Raw genomic sequence first — 20999 nt, 5'->3', positions numbered from 1 at the left:
TTACAAGATTTTAATGATATCAGTTTGCAGTGTCAGTTGGTTTAATTTGGTTACAAGGGGCTTTGGTTAATTTGGTCATTTATAAAATGTTGTGCAGAAACCATCCTAAATTTGACCTTACCATCATTTCTCAGATGTGCATATGTGTGATTCATAGAATGAACGTACACAGAATACAAGCATACGCCTCTCTTTCAGATCTGAAATCTATAAATTATAAATGATCTTTGCACACATCTGAATGGTTTTAGTTCTCTGCATTGTAAACGACACTTAATTAATGTCATTTACAGATAAAACCTGTTTTTGTTCCTTTACGAGATTCCAAAGATAGACATTTTGTTCTATTACAAGATTTAGAGTTCAATGACTGTCGAGTTTGTTACAGTATTATTACTAAGCTTTCCTGTAGCTCAGTGGTTAGAGCATAGCAATGCCAAGGTCATGAGTCCGATCCCAGGGATTACACATACTCAGATACAAACGTATATTATAATGCAATGTAAGTCACTTTGGATAAAAGCGTCTGCCAAATGCGTAAATGTAATGTAATTATGGGATCTCGATGATGGTTTATTTATTTTTTCAGTTTCGTTTCATTACGAGAGTTCACCGATGGTCGGTTTTATTTCTTTGTTCCTTTACGAGATTTTACGAGAGAGTCGGTTTTGTTTTTTTACGAAATTTCAACAATGGTTGATTTTGATCCTTTACTAAATCTCAATGACAGTCAGTTTTGTTCCTTTACGAGATCTCAGTGGTTGACAGTTTTGTTTTGTTATGAGATTAGCTCTGTTCAATTGTGAGATCTTAATGATGGTCAGTTATATTCTGTTATGAGATTTCATACAATCGATTTTGTTTCATTATGAGATTTCAATGACGGACGGTTTTGTTCCTTTACGAGATTTCAAAGATGGTCTGTTTTGTTCTATTACGAGATTTAAATGACAGTCAGTTTTGTTCCTTTAATACATCTCAACAAGGACGTGCACAGGGGGGTTGCTCAGGTTGCCCGGGCAACTGCCCATATGCCCTTCTCGACTCACGTTGCCCTTCCGAGGTGGAAAAAGATAAATAAAAAAATCGTACAATGGATGCGAAATTTCATGTAGGCCTAGATAAAAAAAGAAAAAAAAAAGAAAAGCAAAGCCTCATTCACATATTCGGGCACCTGTCCGAAAGTGAAAGTCAGTAGGGGAAGGGCAAACTCTGTTTACGTGGCTGCAGCGCTGCACGCGACCGGCACCTGAGCTGAGCCTGCATGAGCGGCACTAGAAGGAAATTGTCGCGGTTGTCGGGTGAGACGACTTAACGTTGTCGGAAAGGTGAGTAAGGTTATAATCGTTAACTAAAACGAACAAAAAAAAAAACGAAAACTAGATGGGAAAAACATCGTCGTTAACTAAAATAAAAATAAAAACGAGGCATTACAAAAAAACGATAACTAACCAAAACTGTAATGTGTGTTTGGCAAAACTAACTAAAATAAAATAAAATTATAGATTAAATGTCCTTAGTCTTCGTCTTTGTCAATGTCTTTCATAGAGCAAACGTTCAGCTGAATTTCATTTCCCTGCGTCTCTCACTCACGCGTCTCTCTCACATACTCGCGCGCGCACAGCCCCTCCCCTCCGTGCACACCGCGACTCCATGAGAACGAGTGTTGGAAGAAAGTTCGCGAAAGGTTGGTATCTCGTGAAAACCTTTACACAATCACACATTAAAAAGTGGTATAAAAATATTTTTAATTCTGAATATAATTTTGTCAGTGTGTTAATGTCGACCCGAGAAGCGATTGCTACTTTAGAAAGTTAACTAGACTCAAGTTTGAGGTAAAATGCACTTGGGTTGTCGATGTCAAAACACTATTAAAGCTGTGATTCAAGTAAGGAATAATTGACGACGGGCCGTTGAATTATTAGAAAAAATAACACACCTGAAGTGGGGGGTGGGGGGGGGGGGGGGGGTTGGTAGGGGAGTGCCCTTTTTTAGGTCAGAGCAACTGCCCCTCAAAATTCCTGTGCACGTCCCTGCATCTCAATGATGGTCAGTTTTATTCTGTTACGAGATTTCAATGACGATAAGTTTTGTTCCATTATGAGATTTCAACGACGCTTGATTTTGTTTCATTACGAGATTTAAAAGACAGTCAGTTTTGTTCCTTTATGAGATTAAGACAGTTGGTTTTGTTTCATTGCGAAATTTCAGTGATGGTTGGTTTTGTTCATTTTCTAGAACAATGACAGTCAGTTTTGTTCCTTTACAAGATCTCAATGTTTGATGGTTTTGTTTTGTTATGAGATTTCAATGACGGTTAGTTCTGTTTCAGTTATTCATTACGAGATTTCAGTAACGGTTGGTTTTGTTCGGTTGCAAGATCTCTATCATTTTCAATTCGCTATAAGATTTCAATGACAATCACTTTTGATCTTTTTAGGAGATCTCAATAGCAGTCAGTTTCTTTCCTTTACGAGATTTCAATGACTGTCAGTTTTGTTCTTTTACAAGATTTCAATGACAGTCTGTTTTGTTCCTTTATGAGATCTCAATAATGGTTTTGTTTCATTACAAAATGTTTCATTTGCTTATGAGATTTCAATGACGTCTGTTTTATTAGGTTACGAGATTTCACTGACGGCCATTTTTGTTCGGTTACGAGACCTCAATGACAGTCAGTTTTGTTCCTTTACGACATTTCAATTACAGTTGGTTTTCATTGTCAGTTGGTTTTGTTCACGAGATCTCAATACAGTATGCTTTGCTCTTTCGCAAGATTTTAATTACAGTTTTTTTTTGTCCCATTATGAGATTTCAGTGATGGCCGGTTTTGTTCCATTACAGTGATGGTCAGTTTATTTGGTAATGAAATTTCAATGACTGTTGGTTTTACTGGGTTATGAGATTTCAATGAAGGTCGGTTTTGTTCCTCTACGAGATTTCAATAACAGCCGGGTTTTTTTCCATTACGAGATTTCAGTGTCACTTGATTTTGTTTCATAAGATTTTAATGACAGTTGGTTTTGTTCGGTTACAAATTTTTCTATGATGGTCAGTTTTGTTTGGTTACAAGATCTCAGCGATGGTCATTTTTATTCGGTTATGTGATTTCAATAACGGTTGGTTTTACTGGGTTATGAGATTTCAATGACGGTCAGTTTTGTTCCTCTACGAGATTTCAATAACAGCCGTTTTTTTTCCATTTCGAGACTTCAGTGTCACTCGATTTTGTTACATACAAGATTTTAGGATGTCATTCACTACCCTCCTCATTTTTAAAATTAGACATCAATGTGTGGGTTGTCATTAATTTTTAGGTATTTCCACACCTCTGAGGCTGACATTGTTTATGCTGCTGCCGTCTGTGTCTCTGTGGATGGAAAATTCTGTCAGTTACGTCATGTGAGGTATCGGTCTTTGGTGTTGGGGTTATTTTTTTAGAAGTACAAGTACAAGTACATGAGCTTGGTATCGCCCCGGTACTGATACTGGTAGGGTGAATTGCCCTAATGTGGGACACCTAGGTTTAGTGTTTGTACTAGGGCAATTCACCCTATTAGTGCATCCCTAGTTGCAGTAAAACAGGGTTTGTAATTTAAATGTATTACGGCACAACACAATGGTTATATTCAAATGACATCAGTGATCCAGGCTATTTCATGATTGTTACCATCAATAGCTAAAAATCACCATCTGCCCTCACACACTGTTACAGCAGCCAGAGAAAACAAACACAAGAGTTAAGAGCCCAACTAAAGGAAACACTGAGAAACAAACATGAGTGTTAAACTTCTGTTAATTCTCAATAAGAACTTCTGTACAGAAATAAATTCATTTCATTCAAATTCATGAAATCATTTTGGTTAGTAATATGTTGAAGCTGTAATGCTGTTTGAGGAGTTGTTTAATCCTCTGCTGAGATCTGGAGAGATTAATTATCTTCTTTTGTCTTCAGTTGATTTCATCAGTTGTTGTGGCTGAAGTCAGTTGTAGCTCTTGTGTTCCTGTTTCTCTTTTTTTCTGTTATCTTCTTTCCTTCAGCAATTCTGCTTGTTAACAGGCTTGTTAATGCTAAGATTATTCTATAAATAAAATATAAAGATTTTGTGGCTCAGATAAGGTCTAGTTCTGGTTTATTTCTTTTCTTGTGGCTGACATGGCCTGCTTGTTGCTCAGATCTGGCAAACAGGAGCAATCCGCCCAAGTGCCATCAGTTCACACCACGTGTGGCCCAGATCATCATACCATGCATGGCAATTGTGGGCCGGATTTGGGCTGGCACAAAGTTGCTATCTGGGCAAGTACCACTTTTAGTGTGTAAGCAAATTTAAAAAACTGTAATCAAACATTGTAGAAAGAACAGAGTTTAATGAATTAGGTGTTTTCTCATATAATTTATTTTATTATTTCATTAAAGTAACAAACTCATATACAAAATAAATTAACATAAAATCTTTACAAAGACAAGGCAATGATTGAAAGCAAAAGTACAAAAATGCAAAATAGAAACTTAGGCATAAACTTAGGTTTAAATTAATAGGAAACATCTGGCGAAAGAAATAAACATTCATTAGACAAACCCCACTGAAGAAAATCTGATTTTATGTAATTTAACATAAGAACAAATGACACATATTTCCCCATATCATTCGAGGAAGAAAACACACTGCTTAATACGCAATACAAAACTGGAGCAAAATCTTCCCATTTGGTCTGAAGTACATAGTTTTATCATATTCCTGACTGTGTTCTGCTTCCCTCCTTTCTCTTTTTTATATTTTTTATTTTTTATTGAAACACCTGTTGCTGGTAACATCCTGACAAATAAACAAAGGTGATATTCTCATCCTTACAAGATAAAAAAAAGTTATTGTTTTCATCAGTCTTATACAGAGCCCAGAGTTTGAACAGAAAGCACCCAACCTTAATGCTTTTCGATTTAACTTACTTCATTCTCTTTCAATAGAGGTATTTCCTTACTTAGCTCTCTTTGTATAGAGTTATTTTTCACTTCTTTATCTTTGTATAAAGATATCAGTTCTCTTCATATAGAGTTTTGTAACCTAAGTCTGTTTCAGCCTTCAGAGCTTGTGTCTGTCTTCATATGGAAACAGATTCACAGAGCCCAGCACACAGTAGTGTGAGTGTTTGTTTAGTTTTTGGTTTACACAGTCTTCCACCTTTACAGATGGCAAAGGTCCAATCCCTTATTCAGCTAATACATACTTCATTCGTTCATTCATTCATTCGTTCATTCATACATTCATAAAAATTAAGACAAAAGCAAGTGCTACATCCAAATTCTCATCCCTGCTTGTGAGTTTGTGTGTCCGTGTATATGCTCACGTGTCTACATCAGTGTATGCATGTGTTTGCTTGTTGTGATTTACACACGTGTACATGTGTAAATGTCTCATCTAAGCCCTCCTCCGGAACTCCACAGGAAGTCCTGCCCAGCAGGCAGTGTGTGAGAGGCCGCCAATGAGACTCGGCCCTCAGTGTTGCTGGGTTTCGCCTGACTGAAGTCTCGGTCATAGGGATAGTGCTGCCTGTCTAAATTATTAACAGTCTCCAAATCATTAAACACAGAATCGCACAGCTGCTGTCTGCGCAGTCTATGCCTCCTCCTCCTGATCACCACCAGTCCCACACACACTCCCAAAAACACAGCCAGCACACCTAACACACATGACACCGCCACTGCTGAAGGCGAGGTCTTCCCAACCCGGGGGGCCATCATCTCCAGACCTCCCTGCACAGGAAACTCGCAGGTTGGACCCATGAACCCAGGCACACACTGACACACTGGCCCTGAGAAGTGAGTGTAGCATGTTCCGCCGTGAAAGCATGGGTTCGTGAGACAAGCGTCTGCTCTGAGGCTGCAGTTTTTACCGGTAAATCCTAGAGTACAGGTGCAGGTGTAATCATTAATGCCATCTTGGCAGGTTCCGGCATTTTGACATGGATAGCGGGCACAGTCGTCGATGTTTGTCTCACAGCGAGGTCCGGTGAAACCAGGGCGACAGCGACACAAAGCACTGGCACCCAGATCCACACACTCACCACCTACAACAAAAAACGAGAGAGGAGGTTACATATGAGTAGGGTACTGTAACAGGAGCACATGTGCATGTGTGTGGTTGTGTAAAAATGTTTAGAACTGAAGTTCATATAATGAAAGTGAATGGTAACCAGAGCTGTTGAGTGAACTTAAATTTTTTTTTTTCTACGCATAAAATTTGTATGTGTTCAGAAGACTTAAAGTGATGATACACGGGACAACTTTATGAGCAATGTTGCCAAGTAATTTTGCTGAGTGATGTTGCTAGAGGAATTTCCTATTGAGAATGGGCAACAAATTTCTATCTGGATACATTAGACTGAAATTTGTTTTCCATTCTCAAGGGGAAAGTGCCCAAGCAACATTGCTCGTCAAAATTACCTGGCAACATTGCTTAGAAAGTTGCCCCATGTATTATCACCTTTAGTGCATGTGTCATATTTAATATCTTTTTACTTTTTGGAGCTTGAGAGGCTGTGGTCGCCATCCACTTTCATTGTATGAGTAGCATAAGCATTCTTCAAAACTTCTTTTGTGTTCCACAAAAGAAAGAAATCTAACATGAGGGTTAGTAAATGGTGACAATATTTTGTTCTGTTATTGCATTGTTCGCAATCAACACAAAAACTCACCGTTTGCACATGGTTTGTGGCTGCAGCGGTCCAGTCTCTTCTCACAGTTGGATCCGGTAAAGGCTGGGGGGCAGCGGCAGACGTAGCCACCCGTGAATTTCTCCTCACACGTCCCTCCGTTAAAGCAGGGATCATCCGCGCATGTCATCGCAATAATCTCACAGTTCTTCCCATAGAACCCCTGAGGACATGTGCAGGAGTAATCATTCTCCAAATCCTGCAAAGAAAAAGAGAAAAAATACATATATCTAATACATAATACATATATAAGGAATTTAGGTATCAAATCATTTTTGATCTCCACAATCCATTGTGCACATAAAGCACATCTGAGCATATTTACTTTTCCTAAATCACATACACATATTTATTTATTTATTTATTTATTTATATTGCCTTTTTTAAATAAAATGCATTAACTCCAAGTGTGTAAATGTTTGTTTCTGAACAAAAATGTAACATGCTGCATCTACTAAAATTGCATGTGATGTAAAATGTAGTCTATATATATACTGTATGTGTTAAAAGTTATATATACACTACAGTTCAAAAGTTTGGGATCGGTAAGATTTTTAATATTTTTAAAATAAGTTTTGTCTGCTCACCAAGATTGCATTTATTTAATTAAAAATACAGTAAAAACAGTAATATTGTGAAATATTATTACAATTTAAAATAACTGTTTTCTATTGGAATATAATATAAAATTTAATTTATTTCTGTGTTGGAAAAGCTGAATTTTCAGCATCATTTCAGTGTCACATGATCCTTCAGAAATCATTGTAATATGCTGATTTGCTGCTCAAGAAACATTTATTATTATTAATTTATAAAAAGTTGTATACTTTTTTTTTCAGGATTCCTTGATGAATAGAAAGTTCAAAAGAACAGCATTTATCTGAAATACAAAGCTTTTGTAACATTATACACTACCATTCAAAAGTTTGGGGTCAGTAAAAAATTTTTATTTTTATTTTTTTGAGAATAATTTAAAGAAGTTAATATTTTTATTTCAGCAAGGATGCATTAAATCGATCAAAAGTGACAGTAAAGACATTTAAAATGTAACAAAATATTGTATTTCAAATAAATGCTGTTCTTTTGAACTTTCTATTCATCAAATAATCCTGAAATATATTGTAATATTGTACACAAATATTTTGTACAATTGTACACAATAAATGTTCCTTGAGCAGCAAATCGTCATATTAGAATGATTTCTGAAGGATCATGTGACACTGAAGACTGGAGTAATGATGCTGAAAATTCGGCTTTGTCAACACTAGAATAAATTACATTTTCAAATATTTTCAAATAGAAAACAGTTATTTTAAATTGTAATAATATTTCACAATATTACTGATTTTACTGTATTTTTAATTAAATAAATGGAGCCTTGGTGAGCAGATGAAACTTCTTTTAAAAACATTAACAATCTTACCGATCCCAAACTTTTGAACGGTAGTGTGTGTATATATATATATATATATATATATATATATGGCTATGTTTTGACACTGAAAAAAAATATTGTTTTATTAACAAGTGAGTGTAGACTTACGTTGCAACTGCCACCATTCTTGCAGGGGTTGCAGTCACACTCGTTAATCTCCAGCTCACAGTTTGTGCCCCCATATCCTGGCCGACAGGTGCAAGTGTAACTGCCCTGTCCGGTGTTGGTGCAGGTGGCGCCATTAGCACAGGGTTTGTGGTTTGTGCAGTAGTTGAGGTCCTGGTTACAAAAGAGGCCTCCCCAGCCCTCCTTACACACACACTGCCACGGCTGTGAGCAGGTCCCATGCAGGCATCCTGGGTAATGCACACACTCGCTGCAGGATGGCCCCTGCCATCCCAGACGACACTTACACTCACCGGGTGACTCGCAGTAACCGTGACGCTCGCTGCAGTCTGAAGAGCAGATGGCTGTGGGAGGAGACAGAGAGGGGGGTAAACACACCACACACACCACGCCCCCCGGAGAGGGCAGATGAATGGGTGTGTTAAGTGTTGGGGCCAGCAGCTGGTGAGCTGACAGAGGTAATGCACTCTTTTGTATTTTGAGCTCCGGCAAGCGTGCACACACACTAACACACACACACACACACAGAACGACCCTCTAGCATGTATCTGTTGGGTTTCTTTGTTAGGCTGAACAAAAGAACTGCAGAAGCTCTGAAGGAGCTCAACTTCCATCAGACACACATGCACACAAAGATATGAGAGATAAGGGGATGTGGTGCTGCTGCTCAAGTTCCAACACACAAACCACAATAGCACATAAATACAGAGTTATCAAGAAAGAGATAGGACTGTTTCTATTTAGAGACCCAGACGTACTATCCCAAAGGACTGTATAGACCTCTGGCCATCTGACACACACATAGGTGGTGGGCTACTCACGATCAGAGCAGTAGTCTCCATGCCATCCCTCCAGGCATTCCCTGTTCCCGTTCTCATCGCAGGTGTAGTGCCCCAGCGTGTCGTCACGGGGACGGCAGTAATCCGAACACGCCTCGCCATAGTAAAACTCATCACAGAAAACGTGATATGAGTAACGGAGCTCGCTCTGATCACCGAAATGAACATCCTGAGACCAGTCTTCCCCAATCGCCAAGCGCCTTCGTGTTGCTAAACGACTGATCAGGTTGTTTTGATTCTCTGTTGTGGAAAATACAAGGAATATTTAAGCTTGTGAAAGTAGTGAATAAGTTAATTACACAAAAAAATGCCTCAATTTAGTAATGTATCAAGTCTGTATCTTTGCTTAGCATTAAGAGTCTCTGAAACACGGCAACTCACCTGTGTAATCATGATGCTCTTTGGGAGACTCCGCATTCCATGCCTCAATAATAAGAGAAAATGTCCCCTAAAAAAATCAAAACAAAACTTAACTTTCGCCCAAACTGAGAAGCATTCTCCTTTGTCTTTCATTGACCTTCTTCACTTATAGGCCTATTTGTTATAAACTGACTTTTTCAGTCTTGTTCACGGCCTTTTGCATTGATTTACATGTTAAGTGTTTAGTTAAACTTAAGGGCACCTGAATAAAATAATAATTTTGCAGTAATACAAAAATGTAGGCAGCATTTGTCTTATTAATCATTTCCTCAGATCAGCTTAATAACTATACTATGAAATAAAGGAATATTGTTTGCTAGACTTAATCTATAGTGCATAATGTTACAAATGTCAAAGAACTTTACCGGCCACTTGAAGTGGAAAGGCACCCGGATGGCTGCGCTGCCGGCGATAGAGCTCTGGTCCGCTCGCAGGACACTCGTCTGCCCGGTTCCGAAGGTGCACGGAGGTTCGGCGGAGATGACGTCCTCAGAATGTTTGAGACAAATCCTGAAAAAGATGTTGCAGTCTCGCGTCCTCCTGCAGAAGCGCCGTGTCGTGCTGAACGAGTGAACCTTCAATTCAAATACACCCGATGAAACCACCTGTTCAAAAACAGAGAAAGACTTATACAGATTTTGTTTAAAAAAATAAACAATGCATTACCTAGGAGACAAATATTCATACTATAAAGTCACATTAAAGAGAAAATGAAAATATGAATGAAGTATAAGCCTTGAACTGGCACCTTACCAACTGCAAAAGCGACACAGACAGCAGGCAGTACAAAGACAGATGCGCCATCTCGCTTAGTTAATCCTAAACTTTATTACAATAACGCGCAGGTATCTTCATCCGAAGCTTTAAAGTGTTTCGAGTTAAAGAAAAAAAAACAGTTAGAAGTCCTTGTACGAAATCTTCGGCACGTCCATGAAAGTCCACTGTCTTCAGAGGAAAAGCACACTCGTCGTCTCCGTCCTTCAGCGCGTGCGGTTTAACTTCATTGAATGTCTTGATGAATGGACGCCTTTATATACGTCTTGCCCCCCTTCACGTGACGTCAGAGGGGACATATGGCATAATATTGGCCTGATTAAATTGATCTCCTGCGTGTGGCAATGGTGCTGATGGAGTTAAGGTTGAAGTTAGCCATACTGCAGTCTTTTTCAGTGATGTAGAGCAGATGGGCACAGGAGTATGAAAACTTGTTGAATATTATTTTGTGAAATAATAAAAGTAAATTCAGCAATTGTCAGTCGAATTTCAGAATTTGTTTATTATTTGCACTATAGCTGACTTGAACTATAGGCTAATTATAGAATAGCCTATTGTAGACGATCTATAATAATTAGTGATTTAGATTTGGTTTGCTTAAAGTTTGTCCTTGCAGGTAGAATATGGTTTATAATTTAAAAAAGCAAACAGAAATTCTATTATTCGTCAGAGGTGCAATTTTGCCATTTCATGCCATTACATCCCTTAGAAAGCGAGCACAAATTGTAGTTATGATCATTAATAAAGGAAGTTTGTTCGAAAATAAAACAGGACCAACGTCTAAATCACTGCAGATATTTTGACAAATGTTTTAACAAATGGAAAAATTATTTCATTTTTTTTTATTAAACATAGGCTAAAATAACAGTTGTTTCTGTTTTATTAAAATATTATGCTATTTAGTAAACATATAGTTTTCCTACTGTTGTTTCCACTTTCTATGGTTCCTGAGTGTAGTGTATAGGCCGTTTTTAATTATTTCCTCTGCACCCAAACACACACACACACACTCAACCTTGGACTGTGTGTTCGCTCTGGCGCGTGCGGGCAGGGGGAGGCCATAATGTGTGTGTGTGTGTGTGTGTGTCTTTTGTTGTGAAGTATGCAGAGACGCGCAGGCTGCTCTGGAGGATGGGTGGGGAAATATCATGATGACGCTTTTGTGTGGGTCAGCTCCAACAGCTGTATGTTAACATGCGGCACATGGTCACTTATTGTCCGCCACAAACCGCCCGAACTCACCCAACCGGCATCTGTTGCGGTCGGTAAAACACTTGCAGCCGTTCCACTCATATAACGTATAATATTTCCGTGTCTGTTCACTATTTTCCACAGCAGGCCTATTAGGTCTGTGATTAATATGAAAGTAAGGAATATGGAGTGGTAAAGATTATTGTAGCTACAGGCTAATGTCATTCAGTGTTATGCGAACTGAAGGGAATTTTCTCTTTTTATTCCTTTCTTCAGCATGAAGTTGTGACGTGTGGCTGTGTGCTTTGCTCACGCGCTGTTGTTATGGTAATGAGAGACGCGTGCCGCAGAGCCCTTTCATTGAGCCATAACCACAATGCATCACATATAGCCTAATGTCTTTTAAAAGACCTCATAAATAAAGTCTCAAAGACCGCAGATATTGGTGTAAATAAATCTAGAAAGTGCGTGAAGACAACAGTCAGGAAACATTAGCTACTTGACACTGTAAGCTAACAAAATCACTTCATTAAACCAAGTGATTATGTATGCTTTTATATATGCTAATGCTATGTAGGCTAACTTATGAAGTTTGCTGTTGTTGATGCTGGGGACAAAGACCCAATTTATGCCACAGACTGTGTTATATCAGCTGTATGGCAGAGATAAACTCATGTTGTGGATAAGAAGGCAGATGACCAGGTGAGGGAAAACAACAAGCATAATTGCAAGCAAGCTTGAGATATAGAATGGCTGCGTCAATGATATTCTGCACTTGATACAACAAAAGTTTTCAGTAGCCTATGTGGAGAAGTTAACAATGGCCTAATGGTCAAGGAATGGAGCATCTAAAGTAGATGTAGACTTTAACCTCAAGCCGTTGATGATGAGTAAAAGTGCAATTCAACAATTAAATATCCCACACAATGTGCTGTTAGTCACTATAGATAAAACATATTCACCGAAAAGCATCAAAATCATTAAAAGCATTAATTCAGTGTTTTGTTTTGGGGTTTTTTCCAAGTAAAACAACTAAAATCAGACAGAACTGAAACAGACACATTGTGTCTATGGCAAGCAAGATGGTTTAATCCTTAAACGAAAGCTTTGCAAGTGCTAACAAGTTAAGGTTCAGTTAAAAGAAACTGACACATGGTCTGGGATAAAGGCTGTTAGCAGGATTTAGGTTTTTGAGAGCCCCGACATCTGCACTGATGAGAGAAAGAGAAGCACTTATCCAAAGAGAGAATCTCAGTACAGCATTCAGAAGTACTTAGCTGAAGAATTAAGGTAAACAAGTTTCTTCAGAAAACGGTGAAATGAGAAAAATTGTTTACACACAGTTTAACAGTTACCATTCTTATTGTATTCTTAAAAACAATACTCAAAACTTAAAGGGATTGTTCTAAAAATATAAAAGTTCTGTCATTATTTATTCACCCTCATGTTGTTTTTGCTGCTGTTTGTTTTATGACCATATAATGTAAGTCAATGGTCACCAAAACGGCTTGGTTCCCTAGTTTATTTAAAATATCTTCTTTTGTGTTCTGCAGAAGAAAAAAGTCATACAGGTTTGAATCGACACCACTGTGACTAAATGATGACAGAATTTTTTGGGTGAAGTATCCCTTTAATGGATTCTGTGTTGCCTTACTTGACCCCTAACAGAAAAAAGGACCTTACGGATGTAGACTGTCAGATATTGTCTGATTTTTAAGTGTTTTCATAAATGTTTGTCATTAAGAAGTTAAGGAACACCTGTGAAATTGATATACTGTCTGTATTTTCCACTTTATTCAGTCATAGTATTTTTTACTTAAAGGGATAGTTCACCCAAAAATGAAAATTTGATGTTTATCTGCTTACCCCCAGTGCATCCAAGATGTAGGTGACTTTGTTTCATCAGTAGAACACAAATGATGATTTTAACTCCAGCCGTTGCCGTCTGTCAGCCGAATAATGGGAGTGAATGGGAACTTGGATCAATAAGAGTCGAAAAAACATGCATAGACAAATCCAAATTAAACCCTGCAGCTCGTGACGACACATTGATGTCCTAAGACACGAAACGATCGGTTTGTGCGAGAAACCGAACAGTATTTAAAGGTCTGATCGCGCTCTGACAGCCGAAGTAATGTCTAGCACTCATTGAAGTATATGCGCGAGACATCACTAAGCGTATGCTGAACGCAGTTGGACATAGTGGTGTTTTAGAGGTAAAAAAATTATACAAATACTGTTCGGTTTCTCACACAAACCTATCGTTTCGTGTCTTAGGACATCAATGTGTCGTCACGAGCCGCAGGGTTTCGTTTGGATTTGTCTTTGTTTTTTCGACTCTTATTGATCGAGTTCCCATTCACTCCCATTATTTGGCTGACAGACAGCAACGGTTGGAGTTAAAAATCATCATTTGTGTTCTACTGAAGAAACAAAGTCACCTCTTGGATGCGCTGGGGGTAAGCAGATAAACATCAAATTTTCATTTTTGGGTAAACTATCCCCTTAACCTATTTATAATATATTATATTAAATGTATTTACTATTTTAATTTGATATATTTATATATATATATTTTTTTTAAAAGTTTATTAATGTATTAATGTGAAGTGTTTTTGGTCTGAGGACAGGTGGTTTTAGGGATATAGTAAGTGAAAATGTCATAATTTTGATAAAATAATGAGAAAATCCAATGAAATCCTAAATCTGTGTCCAGAATATTTTAGTGATAATTTCTGATTATTTTCACCATGGAAATGCTGCTCTTTTATAACAGAAAAAAGTAAAATTGTGGGGCATGCTATGTCTCAAGAACCAGTGACTAATCAAAAGTGGATGAATTTTAATATTATTATGCAAATGTTTCTTAAACCTAATATAAAAGTAAGGTATCTGTTAATCTCGTTATCGTTGTAAGAGAATGATTCTGTGTTTGTATCTGTGTTTGCAGTGAATTATTGCATGTGTGTTGACTCATTGTCTGTGTGATGCAGATGGGCAATGACTGATTTGTGTCTTGTAACGTGGTTGATGGGGGATGGTGGTCCCTTGAGGTAGGACACAAGCGTGGCAGGAGCATGGGAACCCCAGAACACCCTTCACTCCACATGCATATATCCATATTTATGACCCCACACCCAGACACCTCAAATCTCACATATGTGCAAGCAAACAGGACTGCAAAAAGGGATGTACACAAAGACATTCATCTCAGTCATTTTTAGTCACTGTGCAGTACCTCAAGCAGCATTGTTTTCATCTCAATTAAGATGATTTCTTTAATTAATTAAAAATGTCAGCAAATCATTCACAAGCAAAATGAGCTTGCACATTCATACACATTAACAGACTGATGTCCATTCCTCACAATCCTTAGACTTAAGATATTCGACACATACAACTTCACACATTCATTTACTCACATTGTCATATCCTCATTCGGGCCTATATGACACCCGACCCAGGATTTCCACACACCTCATGACATCTGCTCACCCTGGAGACCAGCTCCCAAAGGGGACACACACATAGTTCATCTGCCTACATTACTGACCTACACCGGACCAGCATCCTAAGGACACACACTCTCTAACTGCATCTGTTGGGCCTTGAGCCCTTTGGGACCACAGACCAGTCTTTCACACACACTCACACATGCAATTACACACGTGTACAAAATCTGCTGGCCTTGAGGGAAGTACTGACCTTTGCTCAATAGTCAAACTATGTAAATGTGTGTAGGATCGGAGTTGCTGCATTCATGTGAAAATGACAGGAATAATCTCACAGAAACAGATCACACTGGAAAACACATTAAGACAGAGCAGTGTCTTGTGGTCAGTGCAAGTCCTCATGGGAGATTTGGTTTTTGAGTCTGGCCTGGTTCATGTTCGCAACCTATTCCCTTGTCTCTTTCTACATCTGGGTCTATTAAAAAGAAATCCCAATTCCAAAAAACCCCCCAAAAAACTAAAAAGTGAATATGTATTATTTACCTATTAAATACAAACTATAGAATAATAAATATTTATTTTGGAGCTTTTCATTTCTTTTTAATTCAATTCAGATTAAATTCTGATTAAAATAATAAATAAAATAATTTTCTTAACAACAACAAACACAAACCTATAGGTGAATGTGAAAGAAAGATCATATTAATAAGTGTTAGACATTATATGTCTTAACAGGTGGACAGAACACACCACGACTACACAGCCAGCCACACGCCTGGCTCATGCAGCTGAATAGAGAGAAATGACACGGGCCCCACCATGAAGCTCTGAACCTCTGAGGAGGAAAAGAGGGCCTCACAGCAGAGGTAGCGTTATGTTATTAGAGAACCCAGAGTGACAGATGTAGGATAAAAGAGAGGGCAGGAGAATCAGCAGGGGTGAAAGAGAGAGAAGAAAAGGTGAAGAGGTCAGCAGACCAACAGAAGAAGGGGAGGAAAGACAGAGTTGATCTTGAAAAAAAAAAAAAAAGGGATCGATAAATCTATTCGCTGTTGATTCACAGTCTGCCTCTTTTGTTCCAGATGGCAGCTGATGTGTGGCAGAGAAATCACATCAAAATATGTATACACTACCGTTTGGGGGAGGTAAGATTTTTAAAAATGTTTTTGAAAAAATCATTATGCTCACTGAATATATTTGGAAAAAGAAAAAAAAAAATTAAATTGTGGCATTTTAAAATATTTAAAAATTTAATTAGTCCTGCAGAAATCATTCTTATATGTGGATTTGCTGTTCAAGAAACATTTATTATTATTTAATTATTATTATAAATTTTGAAAACAGTTGTGCTGAATGTTCTTGTGGAAACTGTTTTTTTCTTTGATAAAGTTCAAAAGAACAGCATTTATTTGAAAAAAGAATCTTTTGTAACATAATAAATGTCTTTACTGCCACCTTTGATCAATTTAATGTTCTTTCTGAATACATTTTTTTTTTCAAAAAGGGAAATCTTTGTGACCCAATACTTTTCAACAGTAGTGTATACATACACAAAATCACAAAAACAGTTGAGTCCTGGAAAATGGCTTTTGTGTGTTTTTCCCCCTCAAATGAAAAAAAAAAAAGGTTCAAGAACAGCTTTAACATGAAACTAAAAGTTTAATATTTCAAGCTTGAACAGATATTCCAGTAATCTATCTTATCTATCCGCCAAATAAAATAGAAGCAAGACAACTAAACCTGTTTTTAAATAACCAAATGTCAAAAAGAAAAGTTTAATGTAACCTAAACCAGAGACAAGACCTGTTATTGTGTATCTGGTACACCGCCCGGTGTAGATTGCCTATATGATAAATGACTGATACATTATACAGACATATTCACAATCTGCAGACAGCCACAATAAAGTGCTTTTTTTCAGCAGAGGTCCCTAAACCACACAATAGGGCTACCAGCTGCCGTCTTACACATGCACAAAGCATTCCCCAACTACAGCTCTACATCAGCACACACACACACCCAACACCGCTCTGCATCAGAAACACACACACACACACACACACACACACAGCATCTGTTTAAGCAGAGTTCTTCAGCCCTGGAGAGCCGAAGAACAATACTTGAGCTCTAATCACATCCTGCCCGAAACTTACAGTGAGAAGCTAAGTGTCCATGTCAGAATCTCAGTACAAGTACAGACACAAACATGTACATGTGTCCACAAAACGACCATAAAATCAGCAGAACTTGGAATAAACACTAGTCAAGCTGTTCAGTTAAAATTTATTGAAATATCTTGCTCACTTATGGAGCTTTTTTCATTCAGAAACCAAACATACACATACATGAAACTCACACTGCTGGAAAAACCCAGTGATTTTGAAGAAACACATGCAGTAAAATAATCATTTGAGGAACACTCTGTGTAAAATAAAATACACACTGCCCTCTAGTGACAAAACAACAGCATTAACTGAGTTTAAGGGGTTAGTTCACCCAAAAATGAAAATAATGTCATTTATTACTCACCCTCATGTCGTTCTACACCCGAAAGACCTTCGTTCATCTTTGGAACATAAATTAAGATATTTTTGTTGAAATCCGATGGCTAAGTGAGGCCTGCATAGCCAGCAATGATATTTCCTCTCTCAAGATCCATAAAGGTACTAAAAATATATTTAATTCAGTTCATTTGAGTACAGTGGTTCAATATTAATATTACAAAGCAACAAGAATATTTTTGGTGCACCAAAAAATCCAAAATAACGACTTATATAGTGATGGCCGATTTCAAAACACTGCTTCAGGAAGTTTCAGAGCATAATGAAGCAGCGGTTCGGAGTGCCAAAGTCACATGATTTCAGCAGTTTGACACGTGATCCGAATCATGATTCGACACGCTGATTCATAATGCTCCGAAGCTTCCTGAAGCAGTGTTTTGAAATCAGCCATCACTAAATAAGTCGTTATTTTGGGGTTTTTTTGGCGCTCCAAAAATATTCTCGTCGCTTTAATAATATTAATATTGAACCACTGTACTCACAAAAAAAACCCTGTGTTTTTAGTACATTAATGGATCTTGAGAGAGGAAATATCATTGCTCCCTATGCAGGCCTCACTGAGCCATCAGATTTCAACAAAAATATCTTAATTTGTGTTTCGAAGATTAACGAAGGTCTTACCGGTGTGGAACGGCATGAGGGTAATAAATGACATTATTTTCATTTTTGGGTGAACTAACCCTTTAACGTAAGAAACTTAGTTCCTGAAAATGTACATTTGTCCCACATTTTTAAATCTCTGAACACAGCATTAAAAAAATCAAATGTAAAAAGTTCCACTGGAAGAGAATGTCCTAATAGACAAAATATGAGACCTATTTTAATGAGATTCAGAAGCCTTCTTTTACACCGTATACTGGTCTTACAAAATGTTTTAGTTGTCTTTAAACACCATTAAATGGGACTGCAAGTTAATAACAGTTAATATTACAGAAGTATCTTCACTTACAGAGCTGTAATAAATACGAAAAGTATGTGTCCGTGAGTGAATTAAACGCACTCCTTACAGCAGCATTCAGATGATAAACTCGCTACGAATAAAATAGAAGTCAGTGGTCACCAAAACGGTGATGGTTACCAACATTATATCTTTATGTTCCGCTGAACAAATAAAGTCATGCAGGTTTGGAAAGACATTAAGGCGGGTAAATGAAGACAGAATTTTCATTTCTGGGTGAAATATATCTTTAACTCATCGACAGATGTTGCATAAAAGCATATAAAAGTAGGTCCAGTGAATCTCCCCACAACAGGTCAATCTCAACAATTCCTATGTGATGATGTTGTGAATTAAAAAAAAGTAGTAATATTTTGTTGTGGAAGATCATATTACTATAGGCACAAACAAAATCCCTTTGCATGGTTTTAGCTAACATTTTTGGAGTGGTCATCACTAAAACAAAAACCCTAAGTGTGCCCTATTGATTTACAGAGACGATACAAATGTTAACATATATTCGTATTTTTGAAAACCTCAAAAGCATCTTTTCAAATAACTGTCTTTGTCCTTGAACTTAATCACAGTATTTTGACATCTTGACATTGCGCCCTCTGATGGTCACCAATGTTCCAGTGAAAAGTTGTTTCTGTTTATACCGCATGATTTTTGTCTGAATGCAGTTTCTTATCAACAACGGGTCACGCTCTGCGAAGTTTGTTAGTCATAATTTGATTGCTAAACACAAATTTCACAACGCAGGTTTGCCGTTGACCTTTTCATGTAGTATCGTTAGCGCGCCAGAGGCAAATTCTCGCAACACCTGCACGGTATCCCTCTGTAGCTGCAATGATTCGCGTGCAAACTCCTGTTGCGTCTCTGCTAGCTGCTGCACTGACTCTGCAAGAAGCTCAAGCGAGCGGGAGACCGTGCCCAGAAGAGCGTTAGTGGCGTGCTGCTCCTGCACGCTAAGGCTTGCGTTGTGTGCTAATTGCTCACGTGAACTGTCTGGCTCCGCCCCTGAGAAAGACGAGGGTCTTTTAGTTGAGGTGGTGGCTGTGGAGGAGACGTGTCCAATATTGCCTCTAGTTGCAATTCCATCCTCTTCAGAGTAAGAGTTACTGGCAGGTGCCATAGAGGATGATGGGAAGAGGTCACGGTTGTCTTCATCAGAGTCAGGATCTGTGATTACACAAGTAAACAGACTTTTTAAACAAGTTAAACATCATATGATCACAAATTTTTGGTTTTGATATGCTTTTTTTTCTTGAACACATGGGATTTAAACATTATGCACAAACTGTAATTTCAAAGACATTAAATTCACAACTTGGATGGTTGAACACACTTCTTTAAAAAAAAGGAAAGGAAACTGACCCCAAACATTTAAAGAAAATGTCATATTCTCAAATGATGCATTAAATTTATCAAAGGTTATAGTAAAGATATTTATAATGTAACAAAAAATTTCTTTTTTCAAATAAAAGCTGTTCTTTTCAACCTTCTATTTATCAAAGATTTCTGAAAAAATGCATCATGGTTTTCCACAAAAATATTAAAGAGCACAAAGGTTTACACTGATAAAAATAATAAATGTTCTTGAGCAGCAAATCAGCATATTAGAATGATTTCTGAAGGATCATGTGACACTGAAGACTGGAGTAATGATGCTGAAAATTCAGCTTTGCCAACACTGGAATGCGTTACATTTTAAAATATATTCAAATAGAACTTTCTAATTTTAAAGTTATTCTAAATTGTAATAATATTTCACAACTACTATTTTTATTGTATTTTTGATCTGCAGTATGAAACAGGGCAGTTGTGACCTAATGGTTCAATAGTCAGACTGGTAACCTGAAGGTTGCAGGTTCGATTCTCAATATTGGCAGGAAATGACTAAGGTCTTAAGCAAGGCACCTACCCACTAATCGCTCCCCGAGAGCCCAAAATGGTTGCCTGCTGCTCCAGATGTGTGTTTCCATGGTTTGCAGTGTGTGTGTTCACTACTCACTACTCCTAATGTGTGTGCACTAACTTGGATGGGTTAAATGCAGTTGCCATACTCGGCCTTCACATGCAACTTTCACTAAATTTAATGAAAATTCTTAATATGGTCCAACCTGAGTATTTTCAGTTTTTCTTACCTCCAGTTTTGGATCCGTCATACTGTAACTGTATCTCACTTGCACCCCCAGCTCTACTTGTAGTAGCAGGGATTCCTCCCACATCCATTCCTCCGCTCGGGGAACTGTTGACCGACCCCATCCCCACAAACCCCCCATCCTCCTCTTCCTCATCCTCACACACAGGCTCTTGTTCGTCATGACTGCGAGATCTGGACCGCTGTGTAGCTTCCCACGGTTTCTTGTCCAGTTCAAGGATGGATTCCACAATGACTTCCATCGGGGACAGTTCAATATTGGACCGTGCCAATCGCTGGGACACTGTAGCACCAGTCCGCAGAGCAGCCAGTTTGCGCTTTGTGTCGCATTTAAGATCGGACCATTTTTTGATCACCTCCATGATCTCTCTGTCACACTCTCCAATCTC

The 20999-nt window shown here is 38.0% G+C and overlaps 1 protein-coding gene across 2 annotated transcripts; it reads right to left on the bottom strand.

The window, feature by feature from the left end:
- Positions 1-4449: 4449 nt before the first annotated feature.
- On the bottom strand, positions 4450-20905 carry dlb (deltaB). Of its 2 annotated transcripts, XM_067406950.1 has the most exons (8): positions 20594-20905; positions 19446-19628; positions 9897-10136; positions 9493-9559; positions 9094-9351; positions 8255-8616; positions 6694-6910; positions 4452-6066 (listed from the first exon to the last, which is right to left on the bottom strand). In XM_067406950.1, exons 1-8 carry the CDS (start codon positions 20771-20773, stop codon positions 5414-5416), a joined length of 2160 nt encoding a protein of 719 aa, XP_067263051.1. In that variant the 5' UTR covers positions 20774-20905; the 3' UTR covers positions 4452-5413. The 2 variants fall into 2 exon arrangements, with proteins under 2 accessions (XP_067263052.1, XP_067263051.1); XM_067406951.1 differs by lacking the exons at positions 19446-19628; positions 20594-20905 and adding an exon at positions 10285-12952 and having other exon boundaries at positions 4450-6066.
- Between the last annotated feature and the right edge of the window lie 94 nt (positions 20906-20999).

Source organism: Chanodichthys erythropterus, chromosome 13, assembly GCF_024489055.1.
Source record: "Chanodichthys erythropterus isolate Z2021 chromosome 13, ASM2448905v1, whole genome shotgun sequence".
NCBI lineage: Eukaryota > Metazoa > Chordata > Actinopteri > Cypriniformes > Xenocyprididae > Chanodichthys > Chanodichthys erythropterus.
The sequence above is the reverse complement of the archived record's forward strand: the minus strand, read 5'-3'. Positions and strand labels throughout refer to the sequence as shown.